Raw genomic sequence first — 22,206 nt, 5'->3', positions numbered from 1 at the left:
TCTTTTAAATATTAACTGTTTAAAATGTATAAAAAAACCACTTTTTATAGCACTATTTTTCTAACCTATCATTCAGATTTTATGCATAACTCAGTCCAGAGGGTAGTGAATTTTTTTACTTTGAGCGCAAGCATGAAATATATCAGGTTTTTTGGGCCATGTAGGTTCACTCATAAATACTTAATTATCTCATTATAGAACACAAGTAGTCATTATATAACACTTCTATTTCAAAATGAACATAGTTTTGGTCAAATAATGCTGCATGTACAATAACAATCAGTAGGTCAGACACACTCTTGAAGCCTAATTGACTAGTATTCATTATACATATGTGTGTATGTCAGAGTACAGCTATTCGCTTATACATTTATGAACTATTAGCATGTTTCTCTGGTTATATGCCAGGATTTATAGAAATAGGGGGCAGAAAGCAGTTCATCAGATTGAAGAGCTTATGACAAACAGACAAATGAAAATTTTAATAAATATTTAATGAAACTAGTTTCCTAAAAATAAGGAGAAACACCTTAAAACAAGAATGAAAAGGACATCTTCAAGTTTATCTATTTCCACTCCTTCATGACACCAATATTTCTAGGAATACTTTAAGAACCTGTATCTGTATGATTCTACACTCATACTAAGTAACACTAGATCATCCCATTCGAGGCAGAAATTAGAAATCACAGTTTATTAAGATGTTCACTTGCTGAGCACTGACAAAGACATATATGGCATCTTATCTTTTAAAGGTAAGAGTCTGCTAATATCCAGGATCATGAACTCTTTTACACCTGCAGACTCAGTCTTCCAGCTTGTGAACCAAATGCACCATTTTTGTAGGCTCCCTTGATCGAATCTGCTGTCCCACCTCCCTCTACATACATACATTTGCTACTAACAGTATATCCCTTCTCATTGTACATAAATACAGAGAAGTAGTGTCATGCTCTTCATCTCTTTGCTCTTCAGGGATTCTTTATCACTGTGGCAAAATCTCAGTATTAGGACTAAAGATTTAAATTTAGGTATAGGAGAGAGTGGCCTTATGATGCAGTGCTTCTTATCCATTGTTCTATTTTTTTTCCAGCAATTACTTATTCAGTGGTCATTCTGAATCATTGGAGATACACATTTAAAGGGTCAATGTTATGTAAAAATAAGCACGGGACCTGAAATTATGGAACATACAACATATCTAGTAGGCAGATGCTAATTGAATCACAAAACAAATAGAAAGGAGTTACCAGAAAGAAGACACACATCAGAGAGGAACACAGCGAAGGTTGTTCTGAGATGCTAGGAAAGAGTTTTTGAGAAGCGCTTCCTATTCTACTTTCAATGAAGAATGAATGAGTAGATACAACTGAGATGAGGGTGGTGGTGGTAGGAGCTTTCCAACATAGGCAAAGAGTGATACAACATCCCATGACAGGATGAGAAATAGCAGCCAGGAAGCTGGCACATTCTAAGAACCAAAAATAGGCTAGTGTTGATGGAATGAGGGAACTGGTAGCCTAGGATCAGACAGCAGCTAGATTATGTAAGATTTTGGCCATGGTAAAGATTTGGGTCTTAACCTGATGAGAAGTAGGAGTACATGAAAGGCTTTAAGGTCTGCATTGACAAGACCAGACTGCTGTAGGAAGATTAGACAGATAGGTGGTGGGGGGGAAGGGGGACATGTGGCTACTCACAAACAATGTTTAAGGTTTTTCTAACAGTTTGGTGTTCATTTAGTAATTTATTTGTGTGTTTTATTCATTTGAGTATATTTCCATAAGCTAACATTTATTGAGTGTCTTCCACATGAGAAGCAATGTGAAGCATAGAAAGAGATATAAATCAATTTTGGCTCTTCCAAGAACTTATTAAAGATGAGTAAATTTTTCTTTGGGTAATTTGAATCTTAACTTACTGCAATGGCTTGTACTTGAATGATGCTGATTGACTAGCTAAAAGTACTTTAAAGTGAGAAAATTTTGCTTCAGTGAATTGTGCGATGACAATAGAATTCATATTAAAATCTGTGACTGGTTGGCCTTTTCTGCCTTGTCAGGCATCTCTGAAAATTGCTTCAAGTGCTCACACTGAATTTTTAGGCTAGAATTGATTTCTTTTGTTTTTTCTTCATGTAGTAGAGGTTGGAGATATATTCTTCACATGATTCCCTACTCAGATCCAGTTTGCTTAATCATTTCTCATCCACTTGAACATTTAAAAGTTGCAATCACAGTTCAACCTCTTTTTCTAGCTCCTATTTTTTATACATTTCTTCATGTTTTTTATTGTCTTCTTTAAAAATATATTTCTAATGTTATACATTATAATATAATACCTTCCATATATTTTAACAACCAGAATCGTGTTAGAACTCAATGAATATCATGTACCCACTCAAGGTCTGCCACCATGGAGGATGACGTGATGTCTCTTCCCAAGAAATGTTTGTCAAGAACAACTTAGGACTTTTTATCCTTTGTGTTTATGTAAAGAAAGAAAGAATATTTGAAAGACAGAAAGATGAAAGACAGAGAGATGAAAGATGGAAGTACAAATATCAATACAGTCAGTAGGAAACAATTGAGACACTCTTATGTAAGCAGATAATTTGGGGCTATTATTTCTGAATCTTTAAGAAAGTCTCTTATGATTGAGAATATTTGATGTGCGATTCCATTATATAGGCTGTTCAAATAACACAGCATCAAATGTCATAGTGGTACTCATCCTTCTTCTCTTTCTCTTTTCTTCAAGGGTCATGATAAGTCAAATTATTCTTATAGTTATACTTTACTGCAAGATTTAGAAGCATAAAACAAATACTTGTTTTCTTATATACTACACATTCGGTGTAAGATAGCTAAAAGCTCTGATCTTTGTTCTTCACTCTTGGGTATCCACAGGCCAACAGTTTAAGTCATCATTCTCCCCGGACAGCTAACAGGGAAGAAGGCAACATGCTGAATCTGATCCATATCGATCCATACCCAGCTGTCATCTGGAGGCAGCTCTTCTTTTGCTCACATTTCCTGGTCAGAGTAAATTCTGTTGGCCCCTCTAATTTCAAGGGGAGCAATCAAACTGAAAGTTTCTCTCTCTCTCTCTTTTTTTTGTTGTGTGTAAAGAGTCTTTTTCTGTCCTACCAGCCAGCTCCCAAATAATGACATGGAGACTTCTTATTAATTATGAAAGCTCAGCCTATAGCTTAGGCTTGTTGATAACAACCTCTTATAACTTAAATTAGCCCATTTATATTAATCTGTACTCTACCACACAGTGTTACCTCTCTTCCATTTTGCACTCCCTGTTTCCTCTTTGTGTGTCCTGGCATCTTGTGCACCTGGATTCCCCTCCTCTTTCTTTCTTTCCCAGAAATCCTGCCTAGCTATTGGTCATTCAGCTTCTTATTACAACAACCACAGCAATGCACCTTCACACAGTATACAAATATCCCAGAACATCTCTCTTCTAACTGAACACCAGAAAGTACATTGTTGTTCCAGAGGTCTCATGGAAAAAAGAAGATGAATTTCTGGTCATGTTAATTTGAGGAAGTGACAAGAATGGGGCTGCTGAATGTTGCCAAGTGAGTTTGGCTCTTTGAAAGCTATAGTTATGGGTCTCCTTTTTTTCAAATCCCAATTTGTGGCAATTTTATTATTTCAGGTAAATTAATGGCCAATTGAAATGCAAATAATCACCTGAGTTTTCAATATAATCAATACAATATGTCAGTATAATATGCTTGAGTGGATTTAATGTAGGGATTCATAAAGAGAAATATAGACAAGAATGCATGTGCACATCGAGCAGACATTCACATTCCTGTTTGCTTTGTCACCTTATCTGTATACGTCATTAGCCTATGGTCTTTCCTATGTCAAAGACAACTTACTTGCACAAGTGTGGGCTTAGGCTATATATAAATACTAATGGGGATGGAGGGGGAAAAGGAGCCACTATGAAATGAAAAGAAGATGGAAATACAGTCTGGGTAGAAAAAAAAAGAAGCCATGGTTTACTGAGGACAGGAGCAGGAGAAAATGAAAAAGATTGGGGGAGGAAAACACTATATTCACAAGAAAGAAAAAAACGTATGGATGGATGTTTGGGTGGTATTCAGGTTAGATACAGGAATCCAGCCCTAATGAATGAAATCAGGCCCATATAAAAGAGGTCCCAGTGATACATAGTTCATCCTCCTTTATCATGTGAGGACAGGGTGAGAAGTTACCTTTTGTGAATCAGAAAGTAGCCCCTCAGCAGATACTGACTGCATTAGCCCCAGTGTTAGGCTTTTAAGCCTCTAGAACCGTGTAGCAATGATTTATGTTGTTTAAGAGCTTGCTGGGTTATGACACTTTCTATAACAACACAAAATGAGATAGGAGATTTAAGTTCAATTAAACAGTTTAGGTCCCATGCCAAATGCCTGTCCTAAATTGAGTGGGGTTATGAATACAAGTATGACAAATTTACTTGGAACTTGTAAATAATTTCTAAGGGTGAAACATGAAACGTTCATCAGTAGAGTATGGAAGTGAGTTTCCAATTGGTAGAGCCATGGGAACATGAGACATGAGGGTATGCAACAGCCAGCATTTCAAAGAAATGGAGGAACTTTGAAGGTATAAAGCATATAGGAAAGAGAAGATGCTATAAGGAAGAATATGCAAACACACACACATGCACATACGTGTGTGACATGGGGTGGTCAATGTGATTGTATTAAACAAAATCTAGGGTATTAGTGAGATATTCATCTGGATATTTCTACGAGGCCATTTATTCACATTTCTAGGAAGGACGACATGAAGGGAAAAAATGCAGCCTGAATGTAGGAGGCACTGACCCAAAGCCTGGGTCCTGGATTGAATAAAACGGGAAAATGAGAAGATCAGTTGAGTGTCAGCATGCCCCCTTTTCTGCTTCTTGATCTCACCAAGCATAAACAAGCTGTTATTACCATAGCTGCAAAAACACTCTGGTTGCCATGTCTTCCCTGCTGCAATGAACTGTATCCTTTTAAAATGCTACCCAAGTAAATCTCTCCTTTAAGTTTCTTCTTACGGTTTGAACCACAATGACAAAAAAGGTAATGACTACACAAGACCAGTATAGAGAGGGCAGAACTGAAACTACAGTCAAATGTGATGTGCAAAAATGTTTTGATAACTTGGACTGTTTCTAAGAAATGACTCTAAATAACTGAATGGCACTCTTATGGCTGTTAGGCCTTAGAAAGGCAAATCAGAGAAAGCTGTGACAGAAGGAGAGAAGCTAGCTGGTGGGCTACTGCTTATTGGTACTGAAGTGCTGCAAGCCAGGAAATAGTGAAGGCTGATAGCAGCACATCAACCATCAATGTGTGTGTCTATGTGGTACTAATGGAGTGTTGAGAAAGCAAGAGTCTACTTTTCAGGATGCAGATCTGGGGAGGCATAAGTTAGACAACACTAGAAGGGGAACCTTTTGAGAAAAGAACTGATATCTAAGTGGTGGTGCCCAGTGATGTTTTGGAATGGAATTTGGGGAGTTACTAGCATATATTACAACTGAGACCACCCAAGGTCATGTCATCTTTATTCCTGCAATATAGTCTTCAAAAGGGTTTAAATTTACAAAGGTCAGCAATTATTTAAGAACATCTGTGAGCAAATCACTCTGGCAAAGGCAATGAGTCTCCAAGGACAATGGTCTATTAACTTGTCATTATTCACTATTTTCTTTGAAATAATTGATTTCTATTTTTTTGTTTCATATTTCTGATTGACCATGAAATACTCATAATCTGATTGTGTATTTTTGCTTTATTCTTCTCAATATATATGTGTCCTTTCTATAATAGTTAAGAACACAAAATCAACATTTTGTTATCAGTGAAATGGAAATAATAATAGCCTAATTCTTATTTTCAAAGATTACATATATTAACATATACAAGGTATTTATAAAATAAATTGTTCTACAAATGGAATTGCCATAAGTTCATTATTTTTGTTAGTATTTACAGGACATTCTCGGGCAAAGGCTGTTGGTGATAGTTGGTGATAGAGTAGCACGCCATTGAACAAAATTCATAGTGAAATTTTCTAGGAGTGTTTTGGGTTGAATTATTGAAGTTCCATTTGTTCTTTAGGAACAGCTGAATAAACCGAAAAAGAAATCTATTGATAATTTCACAGAAAGGCAGCAATAAATTTCTTACAAACTAGTCTGTGTGTATGTAATTGTATAGTCAGCTTTAAAAATATCAGAAACCATCAGTGTACACTGAATGCTTGATATATCCAATTTGTAAGCTGAATAAGAATTTGTAAAACTACTTTATAAATATTTACTGACTCTCTTTGAAGCAAGTAATGTGTGTAGCTTAATCCAGCTAGTATACCATGATACATTTAGCTCTAATGAAATGTGACCCAGATACATTAGTGTAAGAGAGTAGCTTAAAGTTTATTTCTTTATAAGACTAGTTACTCCCACTTTACAGCTGTTTTTCTTTCAGAATCTGGGAGTCTAACCATCCATCTAAATACAGCTTTCAAGGAAAATAGAGTTTGATCAAGCTACAATTTTGACTTGAGAATTGCCAAATGGGTGTTTGCTCCAGTTTTCTTTTCATTTCTCTGTTTTTGTTTTTCTAACTTGGTAAATATGAGAAAATAGACTTATACTCAAAGCATATCTGGGAATTATTAAGGTATTCATGTGTTTAATTTTGTAAACAAGGTTGTATGCTTTAGGTCCTGGCTTGCATCCTCATTTGGTGTTTTTGTAGGGATTTATTTACTTTAAAGACACATTTACTAATTTACTTTAGGGAAGGGTGCATGTCATGATATACACATGGATGAGTTGTTTTTCTCTTTTAACTATCTGATCCTGTAGAATCAAACCCAAGTCCTCAGGCTGAGAAGCAGGCTGCTGCCATTGCTGAGCCATTACACCTGTCCATATATCTTCATTTGAATAAAAGTTTATTTTACACTAATACACTCAACATTTCACATATGATGAGATGCTGGTTTAATAAACTCATTCTTATTTATCATTTTAAAGTATAGAAAATCAAATGGAAAACTAAATAAAATTTGTAAAAATGTTATTAAAATGTTCTCATTAATTTTGTTTATTCAGTTATTTAATATAGCTTTTTATCACACACATTGTTTGAACATTCATATATTTTCTTTTTACAAATTTGGAAAAATTGTTTGGGAATTTTATACGTGCATGTAATGTATTTTGATCAAATCCACTCCCCTTTCCCTACCCTCCAATTCCTCCACAGTCTCTCCTAACAATTTCCCCTCCCAACTTCATATGTGCTTTTATTTTCCCAACCCACTGAATCCACCTTAATGCTGGTCTGTACGTACTTGTGTGTAGGACCATCTTTTGGAGCATGGGTGGTCTCTTGCCTCATCCCTGAAGAAAACTTACTCTCCCTCCCAGGCAACTATCAATTGTCAGTAGTTTTTCAGCATGGGCTGGAACTTCACGAACATATGCTGGCATTTTGTCTGGTTTGATCTTGTGTAGGTCTTGAACATGCAGTCATAGCTATTTTGAGTTCATGTGTGCAATGGCTTTGTCTTGTCCAGCAAACACTGCCTTGTTGCGGACTCCCACTGTGTCTGGCTCTTACAGTCTTCCCACTCTCTCTTCTGTGATGGTCCCTGAGACATGAGACGAGTGGTGTGGTGTGACTGGCCTATTTAATGCTGATCACTCCACAGTTTCTTATGCTCTGCACATTGACCAATTGTCTCCATACTAGCTGCCCTATACTGTAAACAGAAGCTCCTACAATACACTCTTAATGTATGTATATATATGCATATATATATATATATATATATATATATATATATGTATACTATTTACTTTCTGTAAGAAAGCTTCAAGTGCTGTGATGACCTCTAGGCATGTGGAGGTCTTGGAGTAGCAGTGCCCAGCTGGTCTGTAGAAATGAAAGCAACAGTTTTTGTACCAAATTTAAAAATTATACAGTATTAAGAGATATAAAGAAAAATCCAGCAGAAATAAAAGGTCTCCAAATTTTTCTGCTTTCTTTTACTCTTGGATTTCATGTGGCCTATGGTGCTGGAGATGTAATGTTCCTCTCATTCTAATCCAATTTGGATGAGTAAATCAAATGGGTTCAACACAAGAGGTTCTGCACTGGCCAAGCGTGGATGGGAATGGATTTACTGATAACCCATTAGCTGTCAGTTTTTCAGGGTCAGCTTCTCCAGGACATGCTCCAAGAGAAATAGGTAGAAAAAGCTTAGTCACCAACCCCAGGCCAGTCTCTTCAAGTTCAGGCAGTTAACCCACACTCTACCATAGAGAACCCAGAGGAAAACCAGACAGCATTCAGACCTTTGGAGAGATTAGAAAATCCCAGTACTACGGCCAGATATCTGTCTGGATGTGGCTTTGAGGCAGATGACTGTTCTCAGCTATCAGCTTTTCTGATTCCCATTTCCTTTAATGTGCCTTGAAGTTTAAATCACAGATATCCAACATCAATAGAAATCATAAAACATTTTCTGGGGGCGATGACTAAAAAAATCAGAATTTTATGATATTTAAACATCTAGCTTTACTCTAGGTCCAGTAAATGTGTATCCAAATCTTTGAACTGTTTCAACATACACTTTCAAAGAAACTAAGTGGTGGGGAAAATAATCATTCCAGACAGTTTGCTTGAACTTCATGAAGTTTCTCAAATGCAGACAGATCGTACGTCAGTGAGATTTTAAGTTTAATCACGGTGTTAACAGACAAAGCTGATTTTTTTTAGACAAATCACTTCAATTCATAAAAGTTTTAAAACGGAAGCAAGCAATTAGAATCAGAATCTATTTTCTTCAATATCAGAATGAAGAGAAAAAACAGTGGTAAGGAAGCATCAGAATAGAATGTGAACATACTTGGAGAGATTATGAGGTTCGTGGAAGAGAAATTTTGTAGGGGCAATGGCAAATAGAGTTGCATCGGTCAAAATATAGACAGTTGAGAAGTGATCTACATGGCATAATGAGAGAGTTCCTAACAGCAACTGACACACCACAGGAGCAGAACAGGAAGATGCAGCAGGAAGTGGAGTGTTCTCACCAAGTAGAAGACTCTGGGTTCCCTGCTTGCAAGGTTTTAAATGGCATGCTTTTTATCTTTGTGAATTTCAATTAGACTCCACAATGGGCAAGTCAGGAAAGGAATATTAATGATGGAGGGGGAGGAGGCTGCACGGTGCTCCTTCCCTCATGGAGCCAGCTAACTAAGAGCAGATGTTTGCTTAGGTTATAACATTAAGTGCTCATTGGCAAAGTGGTGGCTTCTATGTTAAAATGAACAGCCTGAAATATTTCCATTGTAAAGGTTTTCCTCTCCCCCCATCATCTTCAAAGCAAAGCTAATACGTATTGTAGATTAGCACTGCCTGTTAGGAAAACTGCAGCACCTAGGGAAAAAAAATCTGATTTTTGGGGGGACCCAACTACCAAAATTTGAAGTATTTGTCACATATTGACTCTGAATGTAAACAGACATACTAAACTCTCCTCTTTCTCCTTTTATAGTGTTTCACGTTTGTAACAACTTTTGGGAAAAGATAAATACCAGCTCTGGTTTGCCTGAGTAGAATGTAGGTAACATTCTGTCTCGTGTGCAGTACAGAAAGAGAGAAAAAAATATAACAGAACTCGTTTCTTCTTCATTTGTTTCCCTTTTCTTTCTTTTCTTTTTTTTTTTTTTTTTTGTTCAAGCTACACGGTTGGATTTTATTGCCCCAGATAAAACGGAAGAAAAATCAGACAGATCAAACACAGAATGCTCAAAGTGTATGATGGCATTGGAATTACAAGTCTCTGCCACGAAAAAGCCCTAAAGGGGGGAAAACCTCAAACTTCTCCATCTCGCTACTGTCTGCAGAAGGAGCTGAGGAGGCGGCTGCGGGTCCCTTTGCTCCAGCCTAATGTAAACTTTTTTTTTTTTTTTTTTTTTTTTTTTGGTTTTTCGAGACAGGGTTTCTTTGTGTAGCTTTGCGCCTTTCCTGGGACTCACTTGGTAGCCCAGGCTGGCCTCGAACTCACAGAGATCCGCCTGGCTCTGCCTCCCAAGTGCTGGGATTAAAGGCGTGCGCCACCACCGCCCGGCTAATGTAAACTTTTTATAGCTCTTAGATTGAGTCTTGATTACCAGGTAAAGAGAATACCTGGCAAAGAGATTAGGGAAAAAGCCATTGCTGAAAGCAGGCAGGAGGTTTCCTGAAGTGAAGGGTCGGTCCAGGGCCTTCACTGACCGGCTCTGGGCAACTCTCCAGCCCTCCTAGCTTGAGGGGGAAATTGGTCCTGATTGCAGGAGAGCGGAGGAATGAGAGGTATAACCAGAAGGCTAAAGGAATCAAAGAAACTTCCTGCTGTGTAATTCCACATAACGTGCGTTTAACTTGGTCCTGCGTGGATGCGCTGATGACTAAGTAAAGGCGTGATTAGCCCCTTCGCCCTCCAGTGGGAGCCATACATCGTTACCTCTTCCAGGCAGCCACATCGCTCCACCAGGGATGATGTTGGGGGACCAGCGGCAGGGAACAATCCGCGGGATCTAGGGCCTCACAGACACATACCATTCAGGGTTCCTCACCCACACTCACCAGCAGCGCCCCCCTAACCCTCACACCAGGAAGCTCGGGGCCTCCGGAGAGCAGCTCCGGGCGGGGCGTGGGCTCTGCTCCTCCAGAACGGTGTGGGCGCCGGGCAGCGGAGCTCCGGGGTTCACTGGGGTGCCCCGCGTCTCCCCGGCTTGACCGGGATTGGGGTGGGGGTTGGGGGGGTCCCCTATTCCCAGGAACCTCATTAGCCCTCCTCCTCAGGCTGGCTCCTCCTTCTCCAGGCGCGGGGCTCGTGCCCGCCGCTGCCAGCGCGCATCGCGCATCGCGCCTCCGCGCCCCCACCCCCCGGCTCCTGCCATCGCTACTCCCTCCTCCTCTTCCTCCTCCTCCGCCCATCACCGCCACTACGGACGCCTTCGCCGCCTACTCCTCGCGCGGCCGCGGCTCCTCGCGCTCTGCTCCAGCTTCCACCAGCCCATCCCTTTGCTGCCTGTTCCTTAGGCTGCTGCAGTCTCTCTCTCTCTCTCTCTCTCTATCTCTCTCTCTCTCTCTCTCTCTCTCTCTCTCTCTCTCTCTCTCTCTCTCTCTCTCTCTCTCTCTCTCTCTCTCTCTCTCTCTCTCTCTCTCCTCTTCTCTCCTCTCTCTTCTCTGTTTTTTTTTCTCTTCTCTCTTTCTCAAGTTTTCCATTTCCCCAGAATCAGAGCTACTGGAGGAAAACATCTACTTCTGCTTGCTGTTCAGGTAGGGTCGCAGACGTTGGTGGCAGCGGGCGACCTTTGCCCATTTCCCTCTGCCTCGCCAGCATTACCCCCCCCCCCCTCCATCTCCCCAGCCCACTCCACTCTTCATGCTCCCTCGAAACAGAGGCTCCTCTGCCCTCCAGCTTCCAAAATCTAATGCCAATGTCCCTCCCCAGGAGCGTATTTGCAACTACAATAAAAATCCAAGAGCCAGTCCGGCGGCAGCACGCTGGCCCGGCTCTTTTACAGTCTCCAACTTTGCACACAGTGGCTGCGCTGCCTGCCTGCCTGGTGTTTGATCCTAAAGCCTCACGCTCTTTTGGTAATCTTGGCTCTAGAGCAGCTGTCCAACGCAGAGTTCGCAGCACTTAATTCCCCACCCTGCTACCTCCTGAAGGTGTATGTGGGCAAATGTGGATGGGTAGGGAGAAGGATTTGGATTTCATTTTCTATTTTTTTTATTTTTTGGGGGGGCGGCGTGGGAGGGGGGTTGTTGGGGAAAGTGAAGACCTGAGGACTGCAATTCACTGTAAGGAAAAGACAGACATTGAAAAGTAGGCTGCTAGCTGCTAGCTTTTCCTGCTGTGCTTGCGGAGGTGGTCTTCGCTGAGAAGGCTAGGCATGGAGTATCCATCTCTCCACCTCTTTTCCACTCACTCCTCCAATCTATTCCTTCGTAAGCGCATGTGTCAGTTTAGAGTCCCGGGTGTTGTCATTTCATGTGTGCATAGCGAAGTGTTTGCAGAGGATGGGGCTGGGGGAAGTTAAGTGGCAGGGGGGAAATGATGAGTAGCGTCATTCCTCCTCCTCCAGTCATCTAGCCCTACACCTATACACCTAGTGAACTGGAGTAACAACCCTCCCCACAACTGAAATGACATTCTTTTGGGCTTACTTGGATGATAGGACTGAGAACAGTTTTAATTTTATTTTGTTTTTCTTTTAATAGCTTCGCAAACAAGGAAGATGGAGACAAAATTGAACACCTGCAATGTACGGTCTCTACTGCTTGTTTTCCTGGTGTGGCACCCAGCCAGGTGAGATGCTGTGTTTGATTTCCTCGTTTCAGGTATAGCCGTGATTTCTAAATTCCCTAAGTGTCTTTGTGATCTTTCAGAGTAGAGAGGTTTTGAAGAATTGTTTTTAAAGGAAATGTATTGTATATGAAATTGACCCATTAAGTGTCTGAAACTCGAAAAAGTTTGCTGATCTTTTTTCTTAAAGCCACAAAAAAAATGAATGAGCACATTTTCTATATGAAACATTTAACTGAAGAAGAGACTACCCTATCAGGAGTTTATTAGTCCAAAGGATGCCTGCAGTTAAGATACCTATAATGTCAAAATCTGATGAGGAAGTCAAATTACCCTTGGAGCTGACAGAAAAATATCAGCTAAATGATTTAAGTGGCAACTTAGGTTTTTTCCTTTTCTTTCTGTGTCTTTCTTTGCATTTTTGTTTTCAATCATTTGGGGCTTCTATAAACAACACAGAAACCCCAAATGATATGTGAGTCTGAAACCTCTAGGTGGAGGTAGTATACAACTTGACAATCACAAACAATAAAACAAAAGCTTGAGGTAGGAACCAACTTTTCATCTTATTAATTTAAAGGTGTTTTTCTTTTCAGATGGCTACTGATAAAAAAGAATACTTATTTTAAATGTGTGATTTTTTTTGCTTATTGTCTGCACAGAAGTAAATTTGCTTTAAGCAATTTCATATTAATTTCAGTGTTTTCTGATTTTTTAAAAAAGCAAGCAGTGGGTATATTTCATTTAATGCATTTAGGAAGTGTTTTTAAACTCTAGAAGAATTAAAAATTTTTAAGGATTTTTCTGTAGCCATTACTTTTTAATAAATATTGTAGCATTTTATTATTCCCTTTAAGAGTTTTGACCAAATAATCTTCAAAGTGTGAAAAGATATTTTGAAACTGAAAAGAAATCTGTTTGGAAATAATTTAATTGGGAAATACCCACTCTAACTGAATATTGACTTTAGAAAGAGAATATGAAATATGATTTAACAACACCTCTGAGTGAAATCTCAGACGCCTGTGACTATCTTAGTGAGGGGTTTTAAAATTAGCTTAAAGTAGGCAAAGAGAAACTTTTGAGAGTAGAGTGTATGAACTGATTTATTTATATAATTTGAGGTTGTTCATCTTCTTGTTCACACTTTAATATTCACTCTGGTTTTCAAAATGTTAGCTTGACATTTTTTGCCAATATTGATGTTTTATGAGTATTGTTAGCTACTGTTTCTGCATTAATTTTGATGTAAATGGTCTCTGTCAGTGATGTTTTATATGATAAACATTGACTAGAATGTAAGTACATCCAATCTTTGACTTTAATGGCATAGATGATTTATTATCAATTAATAACCATTGAGAACTACCACCGACTGCTTAACTAAATATCACTCTATTCATTTTCTGTTCTATATTTGACCAATAATGTTCATGGCAAAATTTTATTCTATTATATAAATGATTCTTTTTTGGGGACAGTAATTTAAATCTCTGAATCATTCTGAGAAAAAATGGCAATGAAAAGGGACACTCTGTTTTATACATTCAGTTTCTTTGGTACCAAATTGCTGTCACAAAATCAGGTCTCTGGCTTTATGACGGAGAAATAATGGAGAAAATCACTGCTTTTAAAGCTTTGCTGGGGATATTTTAAGACCACTCCTTTCCAGAAATTTATCACCAAAGAAGGGGTAACTGGACACTTTTATCTTGATGTAGCCCCGTATCTCTCTTCTGAGACCACTCCAACGACCTAGCCTTCCCAGACTCTGAGGCTGTGTGTGTTGCTGCTGCCTTCAGAGCCCACCTCCATCTCCTGGCCACAAGGAAGCCTGGCAGCCTGCCAATGGAGTTTCCCTGATGTCTATATTATACTTGGCCATTGGGTGGAGGTATACCCCAAGTCAGGAAATTATCTTGGTCTAAAAATGTGAAAGGCATAGAGAAATAATGCTACATATGAGAACGATAGAGAAATTTGTACTACCCAGATGAGAGTTTATTTTCCAATTAATGTTCACAACACTGAAGAAACACTTCAGAAGTCTCTCTAGTCATTACACTCCATCTAACTGCTAAACAATCTTGCTGATAATGTTTGCACATGAGAATCTATAGACATGGTATGTTCTATGCAATAGATTTTTTTCATACAGAATGCTAAGTGTCAGAATTCTCAGTGCTATAATTATGCTTCTGATATCCTGATATTTATTATCCATTTTTAAATAGTATATTTACTGTTCCCATAAGTTTAGTACTATTTATAGAGTGAAAAAGGAAAGAAGTGTGTATCACTAATGGCCAAAGCAGCCTCAAATTCAGATCAAGTAAGAAGAGCATTTTGGCACTTAGCCAAACACCGTATGCACATATATAATATATACCAATTTGTGAAATTATCTGTTTAGGTTGGTGCTGGCTAACATCCAAGAAGATGAGGCTAAAAATAACATTACCATCTTTACAAGAATTCTAGACAGACTTCTGGATGGTTACGATAATCGACTTAGACCAGGACTGGGAGGTAAAAATAGTTCTCCTTTATTTTAAACTGTCACGAAACAATGGCTTTACAAGTTAAAGGCAATATTCTCGCCTTAATATATTTCATGCATGAAGACATTATTAGGCATTTGCTGTCCTAGATAACAGAAAGTAAGATGCATAAAATAAACCTTATTGCTTTATTTTTGCACACACCTAACATATGTAATATATATTGTGCAGAATGCTCACATTTATATGGAGACAAGTTTGTGTGTGTGTGTGTGTGTGTGTGTGTGTGTGTGTGTGTGTGTGTGTGAAGAGTTTTCTAATTAATTTATTGGAAAAGCCCTGTTTTTCAATCATTAAATATGTCTAAGTTTACGATTATTTATCTGCTGTACCTGTGTTACTTAATTACCACTTTTTACAGATGTCTGTTTTCAGATCAGTATAGATGCACAATAATAATTTGACACAGACATCTTCAATATATAGTGGCTATAAACCTGTTTTACAAAGTTGTCACACGGTTTACTTTCAAACTTCAACAACAATTTTCAAGTAAAAACAGTTTTTTTTTTAATCCAGGAAAGTAAAGGAAATTAGGGTTGCTAGTGTGCTGTTTTGATTACCCTTTAGCTTTGTTAAGTGATGCTCAAGTTAGATAAAAGTTGTGTAGATGTAGGACTTCTAAAATATCCCAAGCCAAGACATTGTCACTAATGTTCTGATTTTTTAATTTTAATTTTAAGATTGTTAAATATTTATCTATTTGTACAGATATAGGTATGTTACAGAAACTTTAGTTATGAAACTACATGTGATAAATATGTCCATAGACACATACTTAATGAAATGCTTAGTTGATTCAAAAATGAGACAAATTAGCTGTTCCTTCTATGCCAGGTAAAGATCAGCACAGTTACTTGGTTATTCCAGCATTAACAACTTTGTCATTCTGCTGATTGGGGTTTGTATTCAGTTGGGCCTGGTGGCACACATCTGTGATCTCAGCATTTGGGAAATAGAGGTAAGCAGATCAAGGATTCAAGGTCTTCCTTAGCTATATAGCAAGTTCCAGTCCAGCCTGAGCTACATGTGAGTTTGTCAAAATCTGGCACTGCCTTAATGTGTGAACTTTTATATTAGAAATTATTTCGATAGACAGTTGTTTATTTTAAATGTATCCATAGAAATTGTCCGGATGTCTTCAGAGTGGTAGGGAAACAGTCAAATAGACCCAACTTGTTAAACAGTATGCCATTTAGTTAATGTTAATATTCACTTGAATCCTTGAGTAGTATCTTAAGTTTAAAAGAGGATCCAGGGAAGAACAATGTTTCAAATATGACACAGTAATAAGTTGCATCTCCAAGAGATCATTTTATCGGAAGGAAAGTTTAAAAAAACCAATTAGTTTTATAACAGAAAACATAAAAAGGAAAACTGTATCTCCTTAATATTGGCTATTTCTAACTAGCAGGAACATAAGAACTTGCTACTCAAGTTAGAAAAAAATGCCAGCAAACTCTTACCATACTCATACCAGAGAAACAAGCCTTGCGCAAAGCCACCAAAATTCATAATAGTGGTTTAGGATGTGTATTGTACTAGGGCAGCTCTTTTGTCTCAGACATAGGAATTTTTATTTTTAAATAAATTGCTTGATACAAAATAAATTGGAAAGTATTAAAGCTAGATCTTAAACTTCATTTCTTTTCAGTTTAAAAAGCATTTTTGCTTTTAGGAGAGGCTATCCATTTTTGACTTTGGCTATTTCCACGGTCTCTATTTTTTTTTATACTATCTCATATTAAAAATTCAATTTGCTTACATTCATATGTGGATCCCCATTATCTTGTTACTTGGTTTAATGTAATATATTGTGTTCTTTCTTAGGTTACAGATAATGATCATCTGCTATTATTTCATGATCTGATTACTCTTACTACTCTGACACTGATAATTTATGTGTGCCACTCGGTTCTCTTGACCACATAGCTTTGATGGTTCCCAATTTGATAAATGACATTGAGGGTACTGGAAGAGCATAGGCTGTGCATCAAACTCTCTAGAGTAGTATTCTACTCCACCATTCTCTCACAACGGTGACAGAGCAGAGAAACTTTGATTCCTTTGATTAAAAGTGGATGCACTGTGTCTACTTTTCTACTTCATAAGCTCATTAGGAATGTTGCATAACAACACTAGGTACACAAATGTGTGCCCCATACTAATATTTCAGCAAATTCATTTTCTTTCTTCTTCTCCTAGTATCCATGCTTCTCAGGGTGCATTTTTCATATTAGGTCAAACCCCATCTATTTTGCACTTCAAACTTTACTAGTTTCTTTTGAGAATGCCTTCCATCTGCTCCTTTGACCTTTGACTATATTATCTCCTGTTACTAGAAAGGCTTCTATTCCACTTTTCTACTAATTGAAAAATATAACATTTCTGTGAAAACCATTATAATGCCAGTGGTCTTTAGTATAGACCTTCTTAACTGAACTGAAATACCAAGATTCGATTCTCTCTCTGTTGAACTTCTTTAAGGGTTGCTATTTCTATATCTCACTTAGAACTTATTACGTGTTACCTTGTATTATTTATTTTATCTTTATGTTCCTCTTATTATCTTAATGAGATCGAATGGACATTGAATCATAAATCCTCTGTGACTTCTGCAACTGGATATTGATTTGCCTATTGTGGCCATTAAATAAATGTTGATTTCTTGATTAACTTTCTGCCATCTGGAAAATGGGACTTCTTGTGCCTGGCTGCCCTTTCAGGGATGAATGCTGAGGTGAGCAGTGTGACTCGGTGAGAGAAATGAGTCTTTTATTTAGAAGACTTACCACACCAGCTCTTGTCCGCAGCACTTGTGTGAACTTGAAACATTCTTCCTCTGTAGATGCACAGTTATTATTCCTGAAACAAAGTTAATATTACAATTCCTTTAATAAATGTTGAATATGATGGCATATTCAGTGCACATTGCAAAGTTATGTGCAAATACACAACTTGAAAATGATTGAAAATAAATGAAAGCCTGTGAAATTTTTCTAAATGGACTCTAGAAAATTTAAATGATTCTCACCATTTCTGCAACACAGCATTTGTTCTTTTTATTTGTAATTAAGTCTATGTCTGTGTGGGTGCATGTGCACATGGATGCAGGTGTCCTTGGAATTTAGGAATGTCAGATTCTCCTGGAGTTGGCATCACAGGAAGGTTTGGGTATGCTGGGAAATAAACTCAGGTCCTCTTTGAGAGCGCTGTGCACTCTTTACTGCCTAACTAGCTCTATATCTAAAAGTCTTAACCTGAATGTACTTATGTCACTTAAAATAGAAAGTTCAGGTAAATAATCTGTGTCATATTCCAGAAATTAATCAGGGAAATAATTCAATAATAATTCAATAATAATCTACTGAAATGAACATCTTCATTGATAGCTAATCAGACAACTAATCATAAGTGTTATTTTAATCCATTTTTAACTTAAATCTACATAAATACTTAGAAAAGAGAAGTCAGATTTTTAACAATAAGTGAGAGAAATTATTCATCTGGCTTTGCTACTAGACCTCATGCAGAGAAGTTCATTAGACACTCTGAGACTTGGTATTTCTTTTGGGAAAGTGAGAACAGTGATATTTAATTCTGAGAGAAAGATGGTATATTGAGATTAAGATACATGGCACAGGTTATGCAATATATTGAATTATGCATTTTTAAGGATTTAATAATTAAGGTAGGTCCTTTTTAAAATTTAAGTGATATCATACCATTTGCCTGCTCAGAACCCCGAAATCACACCCTGTTCATCCTGCATTGGACATCTGTGTATCCCTGAGTGATCTGCCTTCCATTCATTCTTTGAACTCACCTCATACAGCTCTCTGCTTGCATATACTTCTTCAGTTACACTGATATCCTATCCTGATGTGAACACATCAGGACATCTGTGGGGATTTTCATCTGGCTGAGAAATCTTTCAAATTGTTAACTCACTAAAAGACTGACATTTGTGTTTAGACCAATTTTATGGGGTCATTGGCAGAATGAATGTGTGTACAAGCCTCATATATTTATGACAGTTAACATTCACAGAGCTCAGCAGTGATAACTATTAGAAATGACAAGCCTTGATATTTAAATTATGGATGTGGTCTGCGAAATCTAGATTGAGTACCATGCTTAACTACAGTTTTGAAAAGTTGTTTTGAAGAGCTCATCTAGAAAATATTTTCCTAGTGTTCTTCTTTTATGATCTGAAATCATAAGAAGTTTAATGCCTATAGTCCTGAAAGACATGAGGCCAGGTCATTGATGTGAGGTCTGAAGGACAATTTCTAAGTTAGTCTTATCCATAGAATGCAGAGAGATGCATGATCACATGTTTCTATGAATTGATTACTTCAGAATTTATAAAAAATAAATCAAGGACTATTCAGGTGGCAAAAACATACAGAAAAATATCGATGTCTCTCAGAATGGATATATATCAATAATAACTGAGATAAGTTTTTTCTTTGGGTCCTGAACTGTGTTGCCCTAAGATGCTAATTAGATTATGTTTGGTATATTACTCAACCTTTACTCAGAGATTTTTATTTTTAAAATGGAGGTAAAATAAATGACACATTTGTCTATCAGGGGTTTATTCTATTGTGTACATCTGTGTATTTTGTACAGTGTTGAGTAGACAGAGGATGAAATATTTGTAGATATTATCATAGTTACTGGTTGGACTACACATGCAGTGTAGACAATATTCAGTATTACACTTGCTTTATAAGACTGTGACTTGTAAAATTTGTTAACTTTTGAGCAGATAAAATGTAATTTTTGTTTTGTTTTGTTCTGGTTTTGGGGGAGGGTCTTATGTCCAAACTTGGCTGGCCTGGAACTTGCTTTGTAGGACAATCTGGCCTTGAATTTAGAGATCTAGCTGCTTTTTTTTTGTCTCCTGTACAGACATTAAAGGGATGCACAACCATGTTTATCCCAAAGATATTGTATAGTGTTAAGGAAAATATATAATTGTGTTTTTCTTACTCATTCAGTCTTATTTGTCCATATTCTTTTGTATATTTGAGGAATCTCTGGAAACAAAATCAATATGATAAAGAAAAATTCCCTTTGTGTTGTGCATTGGGATTATCATGAAATGCAGCAATGTGGAGTCATCAATGAATTAAAATAGCTTTGTTTATAAAGCAAGGTTGTAGTCACACAAAGCACACTATATAATGTTGGTGATGATCAACAAAGCTAACCTAACCTGGGCGGTATCAGGAACTTGAATGGAAAAAATTGGGTCTTACCCACTGTGCCTCGTGGTGATAACAATTTCAGATCTAATTGTATGAAATGGAAGAGTTAAGGGGAAGACAGGAGAAGGATAGTCTTCAGTGTGTGCTGAAAGGAGGAGATTGAGCTGATCTGTTAAAAAGTTGTCATTTCAGATGGAAGCAGTGTAAACCATAGATGACAGAGGTCTCTGCTTCTCTTAAAAGCTGTGAAGTCTGACGTTAGCCTCCACATCCATGCAGCTGAGGTTGAGTCCTATGCTCCTGCAAAAGAATAATGCAGCTGAGCATCTAGCCTGCCTTCCATTATGACTAAGACTCATGGGGTCTCCTAGAGAACCTGCAATAGGACAACCTTTAGGATAAGTCTGGGGAAGAAGAAGATTTTAGAGCCTATTTTGTGCTCAATACCAAGTCTCCCCATTTCAGTTGACCTACAGGCCACAGAAAACACTGCCTTTGAGATTTCAAGAGTGACAAAGAGAGCATAAATTGGAGATATTTCACACATGTATGGAAATAGGTTTCTATAAAAGTGCTTATGTTGAATATCAAGTCATTTGTCTTTTATTCTTTATTGAAATATGTTTGTAGGAGGTGTTAAAGAAAGCCTCTAGCTTCCTGTGATGCAATACCACTAGGCAGATGCATACCATGGACATCATTTTAGTTTTGGCAGGGACCCTCCCAGGTCTCTTAGTCTGGTATGGGACTAGACTACTGGTGGCTTCATCACAGTCTATGCTAGGTTAAACAAAACATGTGATGATGTTATATACAGCATTCTGTATTCTTTCCAGTAATTTGTGGTATGCTAGCGGGTGTCTTAGCATTTCTGAACACCCTCCCTACCACTATGTGTTGTGTTTTATTCCATGCACAGAAGGTGCCAAGGCAGGCTTCTTCAGAAAACGGTGGTGTATGATAGTTCAGCAGAGTTTTCCCTAAATTTGTTCTTATATGCATGTACAACATATACTATTTTATAAGAAAGGCTTACTAAGTGCATGCTGGCAGGAGTGTGCATTAGACTAGATAGTATTGTGCTTTCAGAGGGTGACATCATTGAAAGGCAAGACACATAAATACTATCAATGTTTTATTTATTATTATTTTGCCTCTTGGAGGCACAAACAAATACACATTATTTACTTATTTCGAGCACTTAGATTCAGTGCAGTTACAGCTCTCCCTCCACCCCTGCCAATGGAACATATGAATGATGCATTCATTTGTTTCAGCATTATTTTTCATTACTCCACCTGAATCACAGTGTAGAAAACCTGAGTCATTAGTGGAGATGGCCAAATGAATAGTTTCAGCAGTTTGCAATGCATTACTGTTCAATGGAATGAATCCAATGAAATTATTTTGCTATTCAATTACTTAATGTGTATTGAAGATATGTGACATGAAAGACATTCCTGGATTCAAAGATGGTGTTGGTCTCATGGATAGGAAGTTCCTTTGGCTGAGGGGCAGAATAGACATGTGAGTTACCGTTCTTCAAATGACTCTAAATATCACCATGTGTTTCTTGGAAAGGCCAAGCTACTGAAATCCAGAAAAATCAATTACTTTTACTTGTAACATATAACTGAGAAAATCTGTAGTTACACATATGCTTCCATTATTCTAATTAGTCATTGAGAATTTTCTGATATTAGTTCAAATGTTAGAAGAATAAGTTCTTTTTTGATTGTTTGTTTGTTTGTTTTGTTTTGTTTTTTCGAGACAGGGTTTCTCTGTGTGGTTTTGGTGCCTGTCCTGGGTCTTGTTCTGTAGACCAGGCTGGATTTGAACTCACAGAGATCCGACTAGCTCTGCCTCCCAAGTGCTGGGGTTAAAGGTGTGCACCACCGCCACCCTGCCTAGAAGCGTCAATTCTTACAGATGCTGAGACAAGTACAATTCCATTTGAAATTTCTAGATACTCTTCACTTACCTTACAGAAAATATATGCCTTCTCTTATTGTAATGTGTTTGATCTAC

At 37.7% G+C, this 22,206-nt stretch overlaps 2 protein-coding genes across 6 annotated transcripts in view; one reads left to right on the top strand and one right to left on the bottom strand.

Moving 5' to 3' along the window:
• Positions 1–11,068, bottom strand: part of LOC128108497 (actin nucleation-promoting factor WAS-like) — a 246,634-nt gene extending 235,566 nt beyond the window's left edge. The window contains exon 1 of one of the 2 annotated variants that reach the window (XR_008217489.1): positions 10,670–10,781. Coding sequence is in view for 1 of the 2 variants with exons in the window: in XM_052735083.1 (XP_052591043.1) it covers positions 10,670–11,023 (354 nt within the window). In the remaining variant the exon portion in view is untranslated. Of the gene's footprint in view, positions 1–10,669 lie in introns of both variants that reach the window. The other variant, XM_052735083.1, reaches the window with a different exon arrangement.
• A 164-nt stretch (positions 11,069–11,232) lies between these two features.
• The window catches only part of Gabra2 (gamma-aminobutyric acid type A receptor subunit alpha2), a 140,981-nt gene continuing 130,007 nt past the window's right edge, over positions 11,233–22,206 (top strand). Inside the window, exons 1-3 of one of the 4 annotated variants that reach the window (XM_052735081.1) lie at positions 11,233–11,368; positions 12,317–12,404; positions 14,815–14,930. In XM_052735081.1, the coding sequence (XP_052591041.1) occupies positions 12,334–12,404; positions 14,815–14,930 (187 nt within the window). In that variant the 5' untranslated portion in view covers positions 11,233–11,368; positions 12,317–12,333. Of the gene's footprint in view, positions 11,369–11,661; positions 11,789–11,949; positions 12,044–12,316; positions 12,405–14,814; positions 14,931–22,206 lie in introns of those variants that run through there. The other 3 variants (XM_052735080.1, XM_052735079.1, XM_052735082.1) reach the window with 3 other exon arrangements.

The sequence above is a fragment of the Peromyscus californicus genome, unplaced genomic scaffold, assembly GCF_007827085.1.
Source record: "Peromyscus californicus insignis strain IS unplaced genomic scaffold, ASM782708v3 Scaffold_13__1_contigs__length_99412109, whole genome shotgun sequence".
NCBI classification, from domain to species: Eukaryota; Metazoa; Chordata; class Mammalia; order Rodentia; family Cricetidae; genus Peromyscus; species Peromyscus californicus.
Note: the sequence above shows the minus strand (reverse complement) of the source record. Positions and strands in the feature narration are given on the sequence as shown.